Source organism: Eptesicus fuscus, chromosome 10 (genome assembly GCF_027574615.1).
Source record: "Eptesicus fuscus isolate TK198812 chromosome 10, DD_ASM_mEF_20220401, whole genome shotgun sequence".
Classification (NCBI taxonomy): Eukaryota; Metazoa; Chordata; class Mammalia; order Chiroptera; family Vespertilionidae; genus Eptesicus; species Eptesicus fuscus.
Window position 1 is genome coordinate 61974802 of NC_072482.1, and position 22328 is coordinate 61997129.

Genomic DNA, 22328 nt, shown 5'->3' on the forward strand with positions numbered 1-22328 from the left:
TCTGTGAGGCTTAGGGGAAGTATGTGCAGAGACATGATTTTGTATTTGATTCCGTATTTACCATATAATTTTCAGAAACTGAATTTGGCAATGGAAGACCTATTTTTGGTGAACTTTCTATGATAAAGAAATTTTTTTCTATTGAAAAAATTGGCATATAAAGTTTTGAAAAGTAATAATGTCATTTTTGCTTCCCCCCTGGAAAGTCCTGGCTTCAAGATTAATTATATATAAATTAAAATGAACTCAGAAGATCTATTAACAAGTAGATTCTTAGAATTCTAAAAAAATGAGGGCTAAATTTTTCCTAGACAACTTTTGCTGCCATTTTTTTTTTTTAAATCCTAAAGTTTTGGTAAGAGAATTGTAACACCAATTAGGATATAACCAGTTAAATTTATATAATTAAAATTCAGAAAAGAGTAGGGTAAGAAGTAAACAAAACAAATTTATAAAACAGATGAAGATAATACCATTTATAGTAAGATAAAAACCACACTGCCACATTCCATATTTTATTCAATTTTAATAGGGTTTCCATTATTAACTTTTAAAACAAAATGATTTCCAGTTTAAAAAACAATGCACTGATCACATAATTCCTTAATTTTATACAGTTATACAAATATTCTAAATACACATTTTGTGTTCAAGATGATGGCAAATAAGATTAACTGTACAGTACATAAGAAAAGAAAATATTTTAAGCATATTTAGAAGCAATAGAAATGTCTATACAAAACAAGCAAAAATGGAATAAAATTTTTAATTTTTAAAGTATTGCAACAGGCCCACAGGTTTGTAACAAAAATGTCTTTGCACAGTTCCTCACAATGCCCCATTAATAGCTATAGCAAGACAGCGGTTTTAGAAAATAATGTTTCAAAATGCTACACATGGTACTACTGTTTGCACAGTTTGATCAGAATAACAACTCTACTCTGAGTCAAGCAAAACCTAGAGGAAATATACCAAACAACTTGAAAATCATTTGTATAAAATTCATTGCACATTTTACTCAGTTGTTTGAAAAGTAAAAAAGTGTATTTACAAAATATTTCGCAGTCAAAATTATAAAGTTAATAGATATCTCTAAGTAACACGTCTTGATACAGACAGTTCAAGGAAAACACATGAATGGTTTTTTAAAAGAGGTTTTTCAGTGCTCCTTCCACAGGGAAGTGAATATGATCTACTCAAATGGATTTACAAGATGTTACACATACTGGAGCAAATGCCACACCTGCATTATAAAACAGTGTTGAAGGGTGAAAGGATGAGGAGTTTGTACATTGTAAGAAGTGAGCTATTCAGAGATCAACAAATACAATTTTTAATTCAGTTAGCATAAAAGCCTTCATAGTCTTCAGATAATAGACAATGAACATACTTGACTTGATGAAAGTTGAAAAAGCACCATGCACAACAGTTTAGTGGTAAACACTGAAAAAAATAGCACCTGGAATTCTGTGGTATTGAGAATTTAAAACTGGTCTAGTAATTGCCGAAGATATGGTGCCTTGGATAATTCTCTATTTACTCGGGAGAGTTTGAAAAGTACAGGGCAGTTCAGAGAAACACACGGGATATGTCGATCAAAGCAACCTGTGCAGTTCTTGCAAATCTGAAAGTAGAAGAGGAATACATAAAACAATAGGGAAATGCCTCTAAATATGTGTAAACAGCAAACTTCTATAATCCCTCCTTTCTGACCCACCACAGATTACTGGCAGACATCTGGCACACAATACATTACAGAGCATTTCATTAGTTTTTATCTCTTTGAGACATTTCTAAATGAGACATTTCTAAAGGATATTTCTTTTTTTATATATATTTTATTGATTTTAGAGAGGAAGGGAGAGATAGAAACATCAATGATGAGCGCCACCTACTGGGGATCAAGCCCACAACCCAGGCATGTGCCCTTAGCCGGAATCAAACCTGGGACCCTTCAAGTCCGTAGGTTGATGCTCTATCCATTGAGCCAAACCAGCTAGGGCTAAAGGATATTATTTCACAAAACACAGAGCACAAAATCCCCCAAGTATTCATTTCATTCCTGAGATCAGCTTTCATTTACAGTAGAATGCTATTATATTAAGATCCGCATACTAAGCTACCTAATAACCATTCAAAGACTGTCTCTTAAGTGAGCTATAAGCACTTTTTCAAGTTGCTCAGGTTTATCTTTTTAAATGCCAATCATAAAAAAGTGATCCAGCCCTAGCCGGTTTGGCCCACTGGATAGAGTGTCGGCCTGGGGACTGAAGGGTCCTAGGTTTGATTCCGGTCAAGGGCATGTACCTTGGTTACAGGCACATCCCCAGTAGGGGGTGTGCAGGAGGCAGCTGATCGATGCTTCTCTCTCATCGATGTTTCTAACTCTCTATCCCTCTCCTTCCTCTCTGTAAAAATTAAAAAAAAAAAAAAGTGATCCATTTTCTTATTTCAGAAGAGAAAAATAAAAAGATGAGAATTTAAAAGTAGTAGTCTAGACCAGTGGTTCTCAACTCTGTCTGTACATGAGCTTAAAAATGTACTAATGCCTGAGCCCCACCCTGGGCCAATGAATAGAACAGAGATTGAAATGGATAGAGAGCCTAAGAATCTTTCCTTCCCAGGGCTCCGAGGTGATTCTGATGTATAAGATCTGAACTGAGGGAAAATAATAAACAATAAGGCAATTTAAAAAAATGAGAAGCGTTATTTCTTACATAATGATCAGGTTTTAAACAATATGTAGTCTCAAGTCACATAGTAAAAAAAAGGAAAGATTCTAAAACATGAGAAACATCAAAAAATTGAAAAGGATGAATAGTGAGGATCCCAAGGGTCAAGAAAATACAGGTCGATTTTTTACCTGACTAGTGTATGCAGGCCATTAAAGAAGAAATACTGAATATTTCTAAATATTGACTACTCTAAACTGTCTCTTAAGAGAGAAATCAAATCTGCTCTAGTTAATTCTGATCCCAGCAGAGCTGTGATTTTAGAGATGTCTCAGGCAGTGCATTTGTTCTTTGCCTCAGTATCTTCCGGTCAACTGAAGACACGTTTTTCTGAGCACACTGGTTATTGCATATAATGTGATGCTGCCTCAAGCAAACCACTGAGAAACGTGTGCTTCAGCCAAAGACCAAGTATGCTGTTCTCCTACGAAGTCTTTCACTAACCTTCTGACAAGGGACTCAAACCTGTTCCCAAGGACAGGATTTGTGTGTGACAGTCTGTGTGCTGCGGCTGCGCTCAGGGCCAGGACACGCTGATAAATATTTATGCTCTCTGTGCTGGCCGGACAGATAAGCCAGGATGGAATTACTTGCCTCACTAAATTTAACTCCATGTTTAGTTCCTAGATCCTTTATTGCAGACTTAAACCCTGAGCACTGCAGCTCAATTCAGCCAACGTTTCAAACTTTAAAAACTACAACTTGGACACTTACTTTTTAGCTTACAAGGAAGCAGACATTTAAAAATACATCAGCTTTAGTCTTGATTCCTTCTTTTTGCTATCCTTTGGCTTTCTTATTTTTAAAAAAGTTTTCAGTCAGGTGCTTAATTCATTTATTTTCATTCTTTCGTGTTTACTATTAAAAGTGTTCGTGGTGATGAATGTTTCTGAGATCTGCTATGGCTGTCTACAATCTTATACGTAATGTAATGTCTGTTTAATAAGCAGTGTTAAACCCTTTGCACTCGCTTGCTTTTTTCTCGATTCCTTTATTCTAATGCTAACCGTGTCGAGTCACACTCGGCATCCGAGTGCAAAAGGTTAAAATTTCCAAGTGGAAGGACCATTTTATTTTCTGAGTTTATAATTGCTAGCTTTATAGCATTGTATTGATAAAATGTAATATGTCTACTTTAGAAATTTAGTAATGTTTTCTTTACAGAAGTTATGGTCAATTTTTTTAACATTCCATAAATATTTGAGATGGAGTATTCTCTAATATTGGGTTAGAGTTTGATATATAATCATAAGGTCTACCTTATCATGATGTTTAGATATTCTTTCATAAGTGTTCTTATTTCTGATCACTCGATTGGTCTTGGGTTGAGAGAGGCATATCAAAATCTCCTATTACTAACTAGAGGCCCGGTGCAGGAAATTTGTGCACGGAGGGGGGTTGTCCCTCAGCCCAGCCTGTACTCTCTCCAATATGGGACATCCCTCTCACAATCCAGGACTGCTGGCTCCCAACTGCTTGCCTGCCTGCCTTCCTGATTGCCCTTAACCGCTTCTGCCTGCCAGCCTGATCACCCCCTAACCACTCTGCTGCCAGCCTGTTTGCCCCCAACTTCCCTCCTCTGCCGGCCTGGTCACCCCTAACTGCCCTCCCTTGCAGGCTTGGTCCCTCTCAACTGCCCTCCCTTGCAGGGCTGATCCCTCCCAACTGCCCTCCCTTGCAGGCCGAGTGCCTCCCAACTGCCCTCTCCTGCTGGCCATCTTGTGGTGGCGATCCTGTGTCCACATGGGGGCAGGATCTTTGACCACATGGGGGCAGCTATATTGTGTGTTGCAGTGATGATCAATCTGCATATTACTTTTTTATTAGATAGGATAGAGGCCTGGTACAGGGGTGGGGGCCAGCTGGTTTGCCCTGAAGGGCATCCCGGATCAGGCAGGGGTTCCCTTGGGGTGTGGGGCGGCCTGAGCGAGGGGCCTGTGGTGGTTTGCAGGCCGGCCACATCCCCTGGCAACCGAAGCAGAGGCCCTGGTGTCTGGAATTTATTTTCCTTCTACAATTGAAACTTTGTAGCCTGGAGCGGAGCCAAGCCTGGGGCTCCCTCCGAGGCCGAGGCTGGCAGCCATTTGTGTTGGGGTTATAATTGAAACTTTGTTGCCTTAAGCGGGTGGGCCTGGCCAGGGTGTGCGGAAAGCTTTGCTTCCCCTGTTGCCGGCGGCAACCCTGGCCTGCTCTCTCAAGCTCCATTCTGCCGCCATTTGTTTGAATTTGTTTACCTTCTATAATTGAAACTTTGTAGCTTGAGTGGAGGCTTAGGCCTGGCAAGGGCAGGCAGAAAGCTTGGCTTCCTCTGTTACCTAGGAAACATTGCTCTCTGTGGCTGTAGCCATCTTGGTTTGGGTTAATTTGCATACTCGCTCTGATTGGATGGTGGGCGTGGCTTGTGGGTATGTCGGAGGTATGGTCAATTTGCATATTTGTCTATTATTCGATAGGATGTTTCACCATTTCTCATTACATCTCCTCCAATTTCTGCTTTATGAAAACTCCTACAGATTATCTAGTGTGCAGGGGACACACATTTTAATTATCTTAAAAAAACACCCTAAAGTTAAAAAAATATCTCTTAAAAGATGACGAACTATCCTTATTTATAAACGGCATCACTTCTTTTAAGATGCATTTTTGGAAGAAATAAGTCCTACTATTATTGAAAGAGGGTTCTGGTTATATTAATGGCACCAATGGTGCAGTGTATGCTGTGGAGGGAGGAGACCCCTCAGCCTCCTACCTCAAGGGAATTGCCTAATGAGGGTTGGTTGCTGCTGTCGGGACAAAAACCTATACAACAGAAGCTGCGAACTCCCAGTGACTTCAGCGGTTGCTCTGTACTAGTTTTGTGGTTCTAGTCAAAGTGGCTGAAAATCAGATGGTCCTCACGTAGTGACCAATCGCTGCTTTAACTGCAGTCAGCAGGCCCAGTTCAGTGCACGTTTACACACCACTGGCCAGGCTGGCCCCCGTGCAGGAGAGCCCACTCAGCAGGGGGAGGAGGGCAGGCCTCCGCCCTCCCTGAGCTCACTGTCTGGTGGGGAGGACACACACACACATCACAGTAAAGCAGGAGCCCACTGCAGGGATGGAAGGCCTCCCCTGGTCTGGGGGTTTAAGCTGACTCCTCTTCTCAGGTGATGACCAGTGAGAGGAGAGAGAGGAAAGCATTCCAGGAGGAGGAATAGGGTGTTTGAAGGCCAGGACGTGAGAGAGAATAAGGTACATTTGTGGACCTGAAAGAAGATCATATTGTATGGGTGGGAGGTAGAGTGTGACAGGGAGAAGGGAAGAAATGGTGACAGAGAGGTAGCAGGTAGGGGCCAGAACAGAGAAAAATGTATGAAGCATGTTAAGGAGTTTGAATTTTATCAGAGAGGGGAGGCGGGGAGATGGACCAGGATGGTAACAGAGGAAAAGGAGAAAAGGGAAGGTAGTTAACTATTTAGGACATAGAATTCAGCTTGTTTCAATAAGCTCGTCTTCTGTGGCTGCATCAAAGTAATCATACCTTTTAGATTCTGTTGCCCTTAATAAGATCTGTTTAGTGCATTCTGGATAACTGGCTATATTCTCTAAAACTTAAGAATGTTCTACCACTATAAACTGTAGCAACTAGAGTGATGCAGATGATATAGCCTATCCAGCGGTTGGTGACCGCTGGTTACCAATCCCTAATCACCTTCCCAGAATTTTTGAATTCTTAAAAGCCTAGTTTCCTCTGAGGTGGTTTCTCTCCCTGTTCACCTGCGTGACAGCTTTCCTACTAAGAGGCTGAGTCTGTCTTGGTTCAAAAGCTTCTTTACTTTGAGGACAGTGGCAGAGCCTGGTCTCTATGGGTTGGTGGTTGGGTTGCATCAGGCCTGAGCAGATGGACATCCTAAGCGCTGCTGAGGAGGTGGGAGAGGCTCCTACCACTAGGCTTGTGGCTGAGCGGAGCTCCCCTTGTGGAAGCACACTGACCACCAGGGGGCAGCTCCTGCATTGAGCGTCTGTCCCCTGGTGGTCAGTGCGTGTAATAGCAACTGATCGTTCCCAGTTGTTCCACCATAAGGGTCAATTTGCATATTGATCTTTTATTATCCTATGTAATAAAGAGGTAGTATGCAAATTGACTATCACTCCAACACACAAGATGGCTGCCCCCATGTGGACACAAGATGACCAGCAGGGGAGGGCAGTTGTGGGCGATCAGACCAGCATGGGAGGGCAGTTGGGAGGGACCAGGCCTGCAAAGCAGGGCAGTTGGGGGCGATCAGGCCAGCAGGCGAGGGCAGTTAGGGGTGACCCAGGCCTGCAGGGGAGGGCAGTTAGGGGTGACCCAGGCCTGCAGGAAAGGGCAGTTGGGGGGAACCAGGCCTGCAGGAAAGGGCAGTTGGGGGCAACCAGGCTGGCAGGGGAGGGCAGTTAGGGGCAATTGGGCCAGCAGGGGAGCAGTTAGGCGTTGACCAGGCTGGCAGGGGAGTGTTTAGGGGGTGATCAGGCTGGCAGACAGAAGCGGTTAGGGGCAATCAGGCAGGTGAGTGGTTGGGAGCCAGCAGTCCTGGATTGTGAGTCGGACATCCCTCGAAGGGTCCCAGATTGGAGAGGGTGCAGGCTGGACTGAGGGACCCCCCCCTACCCTTGTGCATGAAATTTGTGCACCAGGCCTCTAGTATAGGATAATCTTTACTCTACCTTTCATACCAGTTTGATATCTTAGAACCTGAGAGCTGACTACATATCCCCGAACATCAGACTGCTTGGGATTCTGGGTCTATTGAATGAGGCTGTACCTTTACGAGTTGCTCCTGTTTGCGTTCCAACTCCCGAATTTCTTGGTTGAGGATGACTGTGACATGCTGAGGTTGGCTCCGACATTTACTACAGACACCGTGCTGAGTCAGGTCGTCACACACAGGACAGTGCAAGGTAGTGAAATACTGTGAAATGGTGCCTTTCCGCCCTTCAGGGTCACTTCGAGAGGAGCTGGTGGCTTTCTGGATCTATAAAATCATCAATTCAGAAATAACTCTGAGACAGCTGCATAGCAGAGCTGCTGTTCTCATGCTAACTGCTAGTCTACTGAGGCATTATTTCATTTATGCAACAAATGTTAAGTAGCCACTGTGTGTCAGGCACTGTTCTAGACAGTGAGGCTATAGAAATGAACAAAGTACTTCCTTTCACAGAGATCACATCTTAATTATCATTAGATATAGTGTTTTTCCTTTTGGAAAAATAATCATCTCCTGCCACTCTATTTTTGGTTGAGAAACATGAGATCATACAGGGCAATGAAAGAAATCCAGGTTGAGAGTGGATGCTGTTTAAGGCTGCACGATTTGGGCCATGGAAACAAGGCAAGTAGAGGTTAAAAATAACCTGTTAGGCAGTAGGGTGCAAAATTCAAGCAAAAGTAAACCTGGAGCATTTCAAATGCAACTGGATGCATGCCACCTAAGCATTCTTCATTTGAAGTTAATGCTGGTTTCAACAATCTGTCTTCTGGTACTCTTTTTACATTGAAATACATGATCATATTATTATTATATCACTAGCTTTCCCGTTGCAGGAAAAATCCTGCAATAGGATTTCCTGCTGCACTCTACCCCGCCTCCATTCCTCCCTTGTCCCCCGCCTCACCTTCTCCTCCAGCCCGCCCGAGTTTCCGTTCACCCCCGGCCCCGCCTCCGCCCCGCCCTTGTCGCCCGCCCCGCCTTCTCCTCCAGCCCGCCTGCTTTTCCGTTCTCGCCCGGCCCTGACTTCGCTCCTCCCTTCTCCTCCCCTCCCCACCCTTTCAACGCTGTCTTGATATGCAAATTAGCCGCCATCTTTGTTGGGGTAATTTGCATACTCATCCTGATTGGCTGGTGGGCGTGGCTTGGCTGGTGGGCGTGGCTTAGGTGTAGCGAAGGTGCGGTCAATTTGCATATTTGTCTATTATTAGATTAGATTGGTGTATTCTCCTGGTGTCTTATAAATCAGTGCATGAAAGTAATTAGGTCAGCTTCTTAGAAATGCCAGTGGTTTAACCTTCTTATGAGATGGCATAGTAATAGTTTTCTGGCGTGGAGCAGGATACAGCGTTATAGATGCTGACCAGCACAGACTCTGAAGCACAACGTGAGCCTTGGCTTACTAGCTTAGTCTTCACCTTGGGCCTTAAGTGCTTACTGAGAAAGTGAAAATAACGTGAGCATCAACTTATACCCGTTTGCCTGAATACCATCAGCCTTTCATAATCTGAGATAACAGCGAATGACTGAGCAGATCTAATTCGAAAAAGGAGATAAAAAAGCTACTCTTTTCCTAGCGTAATGTATCCCAGATTATTACAGTCAGACCACTCTGTCAGGCTTCTGAGTAAACCGAGATTGCTAAGATCCACACTGCATGCTTTGCTTTAGTAAAATGCTATTTTAACATTAAGTAAAATATTTGCTTCTACAGGAAATCTTAAGTGACTTCTCTCTACAGTCACAGTACAGGTACATTAGTAGGACTTACCCTTGGTAATTCGTGATACCAGTTGAAGACATCAATACCAATAAGTGAGAAGACTCTTGCCAGGGGTGGGAGGATCTGCTTGGTGATGTAGTAAGTGGCATTCAGTCTCAGAGTCGGGTCCTGCAGCAGCTCCACTGGGTGCCTCACCAGCTGGATGAGTGGTACTCCGGGGGTCCCGTAAATGATCACGTACGGCACGCGCTCCCCAACTCGAGGCTCAGAGCGCCGGTCATAGGTAAGCATTTTCCTATTTAAACCCAAATAGAATATGCACTCAAAGACTGTCATGGGATGCACCTTCCCAGAGAGTTAAATGAGAAGTAAACAATGTTGAAACCGTGAGAAAGCTACAAGGAATAACTCTGCATTAGAGTTGCGACTTTTTTGAGAACTGTATACACTTAGTTGGCACCAAATGGGTATGTGTAAGAGTTTAAAACTTACTCTGTAAATCATTACCACCTGGAAAGCAATATGAGTTGGTAGATATCAACTAGCTAAAAATGTTTTCAATCCCCTAAGAACTGAAAACCATAAATCTAACAAGGAAAGACAAGAAAGTAAGCAAGTTTAGCTGGTTAGATGATCTGATTGCAGAATGATACATCAGTGCTTTGGTAGATCACTATTAAGGACTGCCTAGTGACTCTGATTGAGAAACAATGATTCAACCTCTGCCCAGATTACTATTCACTGACTTCAGTTACCCAAAGGGAGTCCAGAAGAGATCCAAGTTCCTCCTTCCTCTTGAGAGCTCACCAAGTGCGGGAGCCCATTCACCTGCAGCGAGGCTGCCCGTGGGCAGGTGAAGAAACAGGCGTGTACCTGTGCCTATGGACTAGTCTTTCCATCTTCTTCAAACCGCTCAGAACCCCAGGACGACACTTGCTAAGAGCTGAGAGTTGTACTGCTGTGCACATCATTACCTTGTAAGCTCAAGGGCTGGCACACAAGCTCCAGGTTTGTAAGAGGAACTTCCTCTGTATTCCTTGGCAAAGATAAAATCTTGAATGCTGGCCTTTCCTTCCATAAGCTTCATACATTGTCGCTGAACATACTGTTTAATTAAACTTATATCTCTTGTTTCAAATAGCAGCTTTAGAGAACGCTCAAGTATCTTAAAAAAAAAAAGGAAAGGATATGCTCATAAAGATAAAATATCCCCTACATATCATCATTATTGTTGTATTTTCAATTATGTGACTACTGGATAATGTGATCTACCTAAACAACCTGCTATTTACAACGATTGGGTGTATTATTAGAAATTAGAAAATATTTTAGAGACTTTATATAGCTATTTCTAAAAATAGAATATCATGTCATTTGAGGAAAATCATATCGAATGACATGCAGATGAAACATTTGTTCTGTGCGGAGTGACATAAAACATTTCGGTTTTCTTAAACAGGTAAAAGCGCTCTAGACATCACGATTTCATGCATTGTGTTTTATTTACCCTGTTGTAAAAAGGTCCTGATTCAGGTGGACAGGAAAAAATTTAAATATCACCAAGCAGTGAAATAAAAATTAGTCTTTTTCTGGTGTTAGTAAGTATATACTAACCGTGACAGAATTTTCTGTATTGGGATTATTTCTACTAGAAAATGACTGACATACATGGATTTATTTAATGGACTGAATTTAAATTAGTTCCAGATAAAAGTGCATCTTTTTCTGAGAACTGGAACCCATACTTATTTATACAAGACGTTTACTAGTTTAGCCTTGGTACAATTCTGCCCTCGGAGCAAGAATGCACTGGATGATATTTCTTCCAGAAACTAGTATTAAATAACACCTCAAATTTGTATAACACTATATAACACAGTAATAGATTGATAGTCTATCTATTATGCTTTTAATGCTCTCATAAAACTCAGTGTGTCGAGTACGTTTCCATTTATGCCACTTATTTTTGGTTATAGGAAGAGTCTGGGACTGAGTAAAGAAACATTAAATATAATATACTATGGTTAATATTACCATAGCTGAGAAATTTCAGTATCATTCTTCAGAAATCTTCCTAACTTATATCTAATAACCCAAGTAAACAAAATTTCAATTACTCTAGGATGCATTATATTGCTTATGAAATCTGTTGCTAGCTTCTCTGTATCCAAAAGCTTCCTAGCTTTTGCGTGTTGTCATATGATGATATATATTTATCATCTCCAGGTGATAGGCAGGAAAATCTTATCAAGTTCACGTGTTGTTTTTTAGCAATTGTGATAAAAGTAAGGTGTGGGAAGTAGTTAGAAACTAAGGACTAAAACCAGGAAAGTTGTTTCATTAGAAACGAATTCTCAAACATCATTTAGTTCCTCTTGTAGTTACAGATAGGCATATAGGCTAGTTCTTCTACCTAGATGTGTGATAAGGATTTTCACCAGATTCTTTAGCTGCTTATTTCTCAAAGATGAAAACAAGAAAGATAAAACTTACCTTAGAAACAGCAGGGCAGGAGTCTCTTCTGACTGTTTCTATTCCTTTTGCATCAAATACTGGGTCCTTTTGATCCAGTGTTTCATACATATAACCCACATACCTCTTTTTTGTTTGTAAAACACAGGGTAAATATACCTGTGATGAAATGAAACAAAACGTCTCTCAATAACCATTTTTTTTCTCCTCTACCATGAATATCTATTTTTAAGTCTTTTTTTTCTCTTTAAACAAATGTCAATTATAGAAAAAGTCTAAATATGTCTCAGGGCCCAACTAATTTACAATATAACACTTAGAGGTGAAAACACACACAATGAGTTGTCTTTACCTCCTCATCATGTACTCCTTTGCCTATACTATCAATTTTGCGCCTACCTCAACCGACACTGCTGTCTCAAAAGTCAAGTATAAGGACATAAAGAGTAAAAATTAATGGAATGATTAAGAAAAATTTTATAAAAAATGGAAGGATACCACTAAAAATCTTATTGATATCAAAACCACAATAAGGAAATATAATTTATGCCCATAAATTTGTCAACTTAGGATAAATGGACAAATCCCTTGACAACCACAGTTATCAAAACTGACATAAAAAGTTGAATAATTCAATATATATGAAAGATGTTTAATTTGTAATTAACCTCCCTCCCAATAAAATTCCAGGGTCAGATGGCTTCACTGGTAAATTCTATCAACCATTTAAGAAAGAAATAGTTGCATCAATCTTACATATTTTCCTTTCAGAAAATAGAAGAGGTAACACTTCCAAGTCATGAGTCCAACCTTCTTTTTGGTCCCCAAAACAAAGACAATACAAGGAAAAAAACAACACTACAAACTAATATTCATCATGAACAAAAAGCTTCACAACTCTTAACAAATGTATGTTTTCTTTGAGAAGTTTTGCAGTTTTTGCTTTCATGTTTAGGTTTGTGACTCATTTCAGGTAAATTTTCATGTTTGCTGTTATTTTCTAAGCACACCATGCTCTTCATTTGGCCAGAGGGGTTGGGTGTCCATAGCACTATACACATACTTCTAGGACAGTACTCATTACCACTATTTCTAATTCCCCCCCTCCCCCCCACTTAGAATTTCACTTTTCTTTTAGGGCAGATACCAAGAATGCTCACTTTCCATTTAGGGCATGTCCAAGTCTTCTTTGAATCTCTTTTAGCAGAATTCTTGCTTCAGAGTAGGAACAAGATAAACATTGGGATGATTATACTTTGCTTATCACCATATATTTGTCTCTTCCTCTTTTGTCCTTTTTACACCAGCTCTCCTAAATCAACAATTTCTAACTCCTACTAACCCTTCTTTCTTAACATCTCTTGAAGTGTCCTTTCTTTATTCTTGCCAGTTCATTTCACTAACTAGTTCAGGCTATGCAGGTTGCAAGAAGTATCTTGTCTTGATTCTCCTCTTCCCAGCCCCTCTTGTACACTTTTACGAGGTCAATCCTCCCTAAACATCTCTGCCTAAGTCATGTTCTTGTTTGATAAACTTAGCTGAATCAAGTTTAAACACTGTACCTTGGTACCCAAGACACTCTACAATCTGGTCTTAACTTTGTTTCCAGACGTCTCTCCTGCTTCTCCGTATTCCCACATTGGGCTTTTCCAACTCCACATCCTTCTACATGCTATTTTTTTTCTGAGAACAACTGCTGCCCATGGCTGCCTACTGAAAATCTAACCATTTTCCGAGACACAGTACAATATTAGCTCCTACATAGTATGTCCCCATCCAGCCAGGACAGCATAACTTCTTTTCTGTGTTCTTACAGTGCTTAGGGAGTCTGCTTTTATGAGATTTTCCGACGTTTACAGTAAAAAAAGATCATTTATATACAGTTCTAATTTTTCCTTAGAAGGCAGGACTGTGTCTTAGCCTGATTTGCATTCCACACCTCTCCTAGCTCAGTATCTTTTATATAAAAAGAACTAAATACATACTTGACATCTAAAGTAAAGTGGAAAGTCGAAGGTCCTTGTGGCAGACTATATATTTCAAAGAACTAGTATCTCCTATTCCACGTGGTCTTTCTACAATGCGACTCTGACATTCTTCCCACTAAATCCAGACAGGTTATGATGTGTCTGACTTTGAGACTAGGTCACAAAAAGCAAAACAGCTTTTGTTCATTCCTAGAACTCGGCCATCATGCTGTGAGGAAGAGCAAATAGCCTCACAGAAAGACCATGTGCAGGTGTTCCAGCTGACAGCCCCAGCTGAGGTCCCAGCCAGCATGAGAGTGATCATGCTTCAGGTGATTTCAGTCCTTAGCTGGGTCACCTCCAGCCTTAATTTAAGTTTTCTCAGCTGAGGACTTAGACATGGTGGAGCAGAGATATGCCATCCCTACTGCAACCTTTCTGAATTCCTGAGCATAATAAAATGGTGATTGTTTTACACCACTACATTTGGGGTGGTGTTATACATCAACTAGAGGCCCGGTGCATGAAATTCGTGCCTGTCCTGCACCCTCTCCAATCTGGGAACCCTTGGGGGATGTCTAACTGCTCACCTGCCTGTCTGCCCTAACCACTTTGCCTCCCGGCCTGATCCCCCTAACTGCCATCCCCTGCTAGCCTGGTCGATCCTATTAACTTTTTTTTTTTTTTTAAATCTTATCCCCTTCACACACAATTGTATTTGACTTCCTTATTGGCTTCTCCCTCTCACACAATTTCTCTCTCCTTTATGTAACACTTTTTCCTATTGACTCATCATTTATAAACTTTTCTTTCCTCCTTATTTCCTACTTCTGTTCCATCATCCTTCTTCCCATCTTTCTCCTACCTTCCCTCCTTCCCTCCCCACATTCCTTCTTTCCTTTATCTTTACCTCTGCCCTCCCTTGGACCTGCTTTGTTCCCTTCCCCATTTCTTCTTACTTCCCATTCTCCTTTTAAGCTCTACCGGCTCCCCTTTGAAACTTTTCTTCCCTCCCTTTCTCATCCTACCTTTCCCATACATTCTTCTCTACTTACTTCCACTGTTTTAATATCTATCTACCTGCCTAATTATTCACTATCATTTATCTTTTTTCTCTTCTGACTCCTACTTTTAAAATCTGTCCCCAGTACACAACTATACTTGATTTTCATTATAGCTCCTACAGTTCATACATCCTTTCCTTCTTTATCTCTGCTGTCTACTCCTTTATAAAGTTCTTTCTTTCCTCCTTCACTTCTTTCCCATCCACCCTCACCTCCTTCACTCTTTTACTCTTTTTACTGGCTAATTAAAAATTCTATGCTTTTTGTCCTGTCTTAGTACCGACTTCTTTCCTCTCTGGGACCTGTAGCCACCTCTGTTTGGGCACTCGGGCCCCTCTCACAACAGCTTTGAGGGGCCAAGCGATGACGCAGCTGTGTCTTGCCCACCATAGTCCGGGTAGGGTCCCGCCGGGCTGGGGCAGGAGTCCATTGTGGAGACTGCTGTGTTTGTACGCGGGGGGGGGGGGGATCGGGGGCCTTTCCTCCAGTGTGCCCACTCCCACGCCTCAAGTGGCTCTCCGTCTGCTTCCGTCCCGAATTCACAGGTGACGGGCGTGCTTGCGCAGGCACAGTTGGGACCCGGCTTGTCCTCCGGGGGCGGTCTGCCCAGGATGCGAGCCGCTGGCCGGGTCGGGCCAGGCAGATGAATGGACGGACGGCTGGAGAAAGCCGAGGTGGCTTCCCTGTGGGGTGAGGGTCGGCTGTGGTCTCCATGGTGGCGGGGCTGGGTCTGCGCTGCGGGAGGAGGCTTCAAGGTTGTGCGCTTGGGAGGATCGACCGACCGGCGTTGCGGGGCTGCCCTGTGTGTCTGTGGCAGTGGGATCCCCGCGTTGTTTACCCAGTGGCCCGTCCAGGTCCGGCACCTTACCTCCACGTCTACTCTCTGTTGTTGTGCCTGGGCCCTTCATGTTGGGTCCACACCCTCTCGATTTGCATGTGCGACCCCTCCCGGGGGTCACCATGGACGCTCACACCCCCACCCCGGTTGGTGTCTGCCGAATGCGCCCCAAGAACTGGCCTGCCGTGCAGGTGCCGCCCCTTGGCCCTCCCACCTCAGGGGGGATGGTTGGTGGCGTCCCCAGGCAGAGTGCTCTCGGACAGGGCGCGGTGTCGCAGGGGTGTTTGTTGGGCTCGTGCACCCAGGAGGAAAATAGGACTCTGGCGCTGGGCGGAGGATGCAGCCTCACTTCCCCGGCCCAGTGCCAGGGGCAGGGAAGCGAGCCTCACACAAGTCCCCCTGCTGCCCACGCAGCCTGTTGAACAGTCGTTTCTGTGACGCCCTAACAGACAATTTGTGCATTACCTCTTTATTATATAGATACTTAACTGAAATAGTCTTTTCATTTATTTATGTAAAGGCATTACTTAAAAGATTTGAGAAAATGATATAAAACTAAGGGAAAATATTTTAAATATAACACTGTAATAGCCTGTGTACTGTTATTGATTCCGAAAATATATTGAACAAGTCAGAAATGTCTAAAGCTATGTGAATTTTATATGTGATCATTAGTATTACATTTCTCTTACCTTTTCAAACTTCAATTTCACTGGTTTGGGATTGGTAGCAGTTACAGCTTCAGCAATTTCCTGACCAATCTTAAAAGACTGCTCCTTAGTAGCTCCTTTCAGTAGCACAAACATACTAGAAGATTAAAAATAGAGTAGGGTAACGAGGAAGTCACTGTAAGAAAAGTTTCACCAAGAGTAACTTTCCTGGCTAACATGTCTAATACTAAAGAAAACATTCCCCCCTCTTATCCTTCCTTATTAAATTGCTTCTGATCTAAGCTTTCTTGTTTTATCACAACTTTCCTTGTGTACACATGGTATATCTTATTACAGCTCTTTAAGACATCTGATACTGCTAGTTTAGTTACACACAAAACAGCTCAGTTATCACAGCTGCCAAGAAGATCCTGGGTCATTCCTAGACATTTATAGATTTGGATGACACACAATTAGGTCAATCATAAAATAAGAGAAAATGTGAGTATAAAGACATGGAAATTTTACTTGTGATGTGGAGGAAATTTCCTTCTAGAACCACCCAACTTTAAAAAGACACACATATTATTTTGTAATACATGTTAACTGAAGAACAGTTAGAAAACACAAAGAGTCACAAAGAAGAAAATAGCCATCTATATACTCTTATCATTCAGATAAAAGATACCCCAAATCTTTTGTGTATATCTGTAAATCTTTTCTCATTTGGATCACAGATCATACCATTGGGTAACTTTCTCCTTTCATTTAATAGTATATTGTGAACATTTTCAGTGTCACTAGTTCTTTTACATTATTTAAATAGTTGTACTGTATTTCAATGTATGGATATAGTATAATTTAACCAAACTATCACTGAAAATTTAGGTCATTAAAATTTTTTTGCTAATATTTAATATATAATAATTTGGTACACCTCTGTGACCTCATAATAAATTCCTATACGTAAATTAAAAAAAAAAATTTGGTAAATGGTGGACACTAAAAATATTTTTTGAAAGATATTTCGGAGGTATAGTCCCACCAGCAATACATGCAGGTCAAGAGGAAAGAATTTCTAATATGAATAAAAAAATCCCAATACAAAAAATACTCAAAAGTAACTTATAAACAAAAGTATTGGTCATTTTTTTCTAATATAATTTAGTTAGCTTTAAAATAGCATTTTACATTTCAGTATATACCACAATCTGAGATCAACAGAAGCAATGGCTAATACTTATTATTCTTGAGACATGACTTTAAGACTTTTGTTTGTAGTCTTGGAGCCACCTAAACCAATCTCCTATTTCTTCAAGTGTTTTTTATATTGGACTTTAATCTCCTTTGGATGGTTTCTTTAGAAAAGCTCTTTCTCTGCCAATACTGGAGACAGTACTTAAGAGTCTGATAGGAAAAGCTTAAGAAAAGAAATATTTATCCAATATTAAGGTTTTTAAAATAAATGATATCAACCTGAATTATTTTAACATTCACTAAAGCAGAACAAACAGGCCTTAGTTAGCTATAATATTGTCTCTTTAGGTCCATCTGATACTCATTATACCAATATAGCCTTATTTTAAAAAATAGGTTATAGATTTCCTTTTGAAGAATCATTCTTAACAACAGACTTTGGAGCCTAGTAAAAAGTTAACCACTCAACTTTGGCAACTGTTCCTCAAGAACAGTTTTATTATTTATTTAAAGATATATATTTAAATTCAGAGAGCTGCAGTTATATGAGGAATTATTCACATTAAAAGCTGTTTCTTTAAACAGAGTAGACTCCTGTGTACTCAGTTTTTTATAGATCACTATCTACTTGGCTACTTGGAAGGATGCCATGGGAATCTTCACAGTGTTTGGCTCAGGATCATATTTGGTAAATCAGGACTTGTCCTAACTCTGATCATAAGAACCAGAAAGGACTTAGATAAAACTCTATTTTAGGAATGATTACCCTTAAGCCACTCTAAACACTGAAATGAATATCTAAAGAGATTCAAAAAGACAGCTTCAAAACAGTAAGTTCATTACCTGTCAGTATCACCATATACGACTCTCGCTCCCCATTTCTTGGTATCATTCACCAGTTTAATAGCTCGTTCCAAGGTCTCTCTGGCTTTGTGAACAATACTATCACCAACCTGTTGGTACAAACACATTGAGATAATATTTTAACATAGCTTAGTAAAGTCAATAGACTTTTAAAATATAATACTTAATTTTAAATACTAAACATTTCTAAAATTAAATAAAGGGAAAAGAACATAAAAAGAAACCAAATAGTCACCAGGGTCACCATTCTTTCTACAAGTATTCAAGAAGAAAGTAAGATGAAGAGTTTAAAAGAAGGAGCCATTCAATATACAGACTTGCCTGTGAATGTACCCGTAAGTACAATGGATTGCATTTTACACAGGTACACAGCTACATTTAATTCCTGGAATAAGAGAATCTTATTTATTCAAGGACTTTCTAATATGCCTTTATAACCAACCAAGCAGGAAATTACTCTGTGTATATGCATGAGTGTGAGTTTGTATATCTTTCAAAATTTTGTTGGAGGTTATGATAATTTTTCAGTATTATTAAAGTTAATGCTGAACTGAAATCTCAGTGATTGGTTATACAAAATTTTTAGATAATTGTAAAACAAGGAAAACATATAACTGTATGATGGAAATTACATGACAAGTATTCAATTTAAATCAAGTAGGCAGGTATATGTCTAACAAGGGTTTTTTTCACTGGTGAGTGGTGAGTCTTAACAATGATCATGGCAAAAGTTGACATAGTATTTAGCATTGCTGCTTCATTTATTTAACTCATTAAGCTAAGAGTTGGGGAAAACTGCCCATCAGCACAAATGGAGCATTCTTTTTTAGAATTTTAAAATAAGAATTACATACTTTTTCCTCTCATGTTAAGAAGCAACAATAGTAATAATAATCCCTTCCCTTTTAACTGTAAAATTTGAATTATCTGAACTAAATGTAGGATTAAATAGTATTTAAAAGGCTGTTTAAAGTTGCTTTATAAAGGAGATATGAAGTGTATGAACAAAGGAATAAATAGAAATACTATAGCAGAAATTTAAAGGTCTCTGTTGAGACCTTTTCATGCATTAAAAGTAGGTCAACTATAACCTAATAATTTAAAAAATCATGTTATCTAATTGAAATTCAAGTTTTAATCTTTAATCTGTCATCTGTTGCCACTTTAAAAAAGATACACTTCAAAATATGTGATGGCAAATAGCTGGGTAGGTGAGCCACCTAGTGTCAAGTCCAATGTGCTTTTGAGATACATGCACATATGGACCAAACTGCCTGCCTCCTGTTGCCTGCTCTGACCCATTTAAGTTACACCCAGAAGAGTCAGAACTCTTGCAGCTACCCTGCCTGAAGACTATGCAACCTGAAGGATTCAGTGGCATGAGGGTGAGGGGGCAGAAAAGAGGGAAAAGAGTGGTAATTAAATTAAAACACAATCTGTTACTTTGTGCCATGGTTTCTAATTTGAAAAATATTACTTTAGTACAGGGCTAAGAGATTGTATATAAAAAGAGGAAAATAATTGGTAGCCCACAATGTTCTGGCCTTCATTTGACACAAAAAGATCATTAACAAAACAAATTACATCATTCTTTCCTCAATCACTAGTAAATTATTATATTAGTCTGTTACACTATTGAATTCATGTCAAATTAATACCCTACTTTAGTAAATAATAAGAAATTAGTCTTATTCTACGAAAAGTATCTTTTAATTATAACTACCATTATAAAAGAAAGGTTCTGCTTTATATCTACTGCTACATGAGTAAATATGAAATGACTGTTGTTGACTCTGACATTTGGAGAAGCAACCTAACTATTCATCAGATCTCTATCAATACATTAAAAGGAATTAGTACCAAGGTTGTTGTAAACATTGCTATAAATGTGGCATTGAAATCTCATGCTAATAGTTGGTTACAATATGGTCATCCAGGTTATGTAGAAATATGTGTATGCTAATTTCTAAAATTATTGAAGACACAACAGTTCTCACAGAGAAAACCCACAAATCCTGAAGAGTATGTATGTATATAAGCCCCAGTTTGAGAAAACTAATCCTATGTCATGGACATGAAACCCTTTGAAGTTTCAAAACAAAACAAACTGCTTTAATGAACAGGTTTTCATTTAACGCTACTTTAGTCCCTTTTGAAAAAACTACAGAATTATACCACTTACTTCAATGCATGGCATTCTCCCAGAAAAATTAGCAGCTGTATAGCCAAATGTGACATTTGCTATAAGCTTAAGTCCTAGCTGTCGTGCATCGAGCATTCGTGAAAGGGCTCTGTCTTGCTTATAAGCCTTCATTGACTGCTTCACCATGAGTCTAGTCTTCAAAATTTCTTCCAACATTATTGGTAGCACACCCTTTCTTACTGAAGGCTATCATAAAGGAAAAAAGAATGTTTAAAATCCCTCAAACATTAGATTTAGATAATTAAGAAGGAAGCACGAAGTATAACAATGGCCAACTGTGATGAACTGAAACATTCTAACAATATTAAAGTGGTCAGAGAACCAATGGCAGTCAATACAAAATATCACATTTTCTTTCTTTCTTTTGCAGAGGACTTTTTTCCTAAAAGGTTCCTGTAATGGTTATAACTCTAATGAAGTACTATTTTGTGAGTTCAAAGACCCCCAGGGAGGAGGATGTAAATTAGTGCATAAGGAGAGACCATAGAACAAGTTCAGAGGGAAATTTTGATCCAAACCCCCACTCTTTCAGAAAGACACACGGGATTTGTATCACTCATAACAAACCTCAGTTTTTAAAGATCTCATCCTAATGACCCCAGTAATCTGCATGGAACTCCATTTATCTACCTTGGAAGAATGATGAGCTGGGTTGACTCTGCTGACATTCAAACCTGCAGTTCCAGAGACTCTAGGTATTTCAAATCTGATGCTTAGACCACTAAGCCATCCCCTCCGGCCTATATTTATTAGCAATCTGGAAGAGGGGATGAATAGTGAGGTGATAAAATTTGTTGATGTAAAAAAAAATCATTTGTATTAAGATTAGGGAGAATTTATGAGAACTCCAGCAGGAATGAAAACCACAAAACAGTATTAACTCTGAAGATGATTCACAGATACATGCAAGGTAATAATGCATGTTGGACTGAACAATTAAAGCTGCAGGTACAGGATAACCACACTCCTGAATATTAAAAAAATCTTATTTTCATTAAACTTTACACATTGGGTCAAATGTAAATGTAAGTTTTAAAAATGATGTTAAAGGGAGATAAGTTGCTAGATGTGTGACAATGAAAACAGTCTAATCTCTAATTCATTCTGTGTACCATTTAAAGAAGCCATAATGTTTATGTTAGGACATAATATTTGTGATAATGTGAAGATGTACTTTTCCCCAAAAGGAATATATCATGAACTCTCTGGTAAAAATTTTCCTCATATCTAAGTGGCTAATTTTAGGATACTCTTTAAACACAGCATGCTCTTACTGATAAAGATGCTACCTTTGCTAAGCACACCAGAATGAATTTGAGGGCTTGTGAACTTGAAAAGAAAGGAGAGGCAATATAATATTCTCCTAGATCTCTTGTATTTGTCTTTAATTTATTCATTTATGAGGCTTTCCTCACTCTCTTTTGAAGGGAGATAAGGGAGAGAAAAAAAGAGACCTTATTATTAGTTTGAATATCTTTTTAGAAATGCAATCAATAAACAAGAGTATCATTCTTTCTGAGATAGTCTTAATTTAAAATAATATAGAAGAAATTTAAATAGCAAAGCAATTTAAATCTTTGTAAGTTAACATCACTGTGATCATCAAGTAGCTATTTAAGTCTGCCAGATTCTAATAGAGGGCAGAAGGTATACATATTTATTTCTTTCAATATTTCACTGAAAACTAAAATCTAATAATTAAAATACTTTAAACCTAAATTCATGCAAAACAAGATGACTATTTAAAAATTATTTCTTGGAAGATTCCTATATTTTTGACTGTGTGAGGTAAGATATTCAAGCAAACTTATTTTTTCCCCTCTGTATTATAGGCCAACAAAAATCTAAACCATTAGCTCTCCAAAAGTTAAGCCATAGTAGACACCTTTCA

General features: G+C 39.6%; 1 protein-coding gene across 1 annotated transcript in view; it reads right to left on the reverse strand.

The window, feature by feature from the left end:
* Nucleotides 1–511: 511 nt before the first annotated feature.
* The window catches only part of REV3L (REV3 like, DNA directed polymerase zeta catalytic subunit), a 153098-nt gene continuing 131281 nt past the window's right edge, over nucleotides 512–22328 (reverse strand). Inside the window, exons 25-32 of the mRNA XM_054721757.1 lie at nucleotides 20417–20623; nucleotides 18214–18323; nucleotides 16216–16330; nucleotides 11676–11813; nucleotides 10157–10347; nucleotides 9231–9477; nucleotides 7517–7726; nucleotides 512–1624 (exon numbers count right to left, since the gene is read on the reverse strand). Of these exons, the coding sequence (XP_054577732.1) occupies nucleotides 1484–1624; nucleotides 7517–7726; nucleotides 9231–9477; nucleotides 10157–10347; nucleotides 11676–11813; nucleotides 16216–16330; nucleotides 18214–18323; nucleotides 20417–20623 (1359 nt within the window). The 3' untranslated portion in view covers nucleotides 512–1483. The remainder of the gene's footprint in view (nucleotides 1625–7516; nucleotides 7727–9230; nucleotides 9478–10156; nucleotides 10348–11675; nucleotides 11814–16215; nucleotides 16331–18213; nucleotides 18324–20416; nucleotides 20624–22328) is intronic.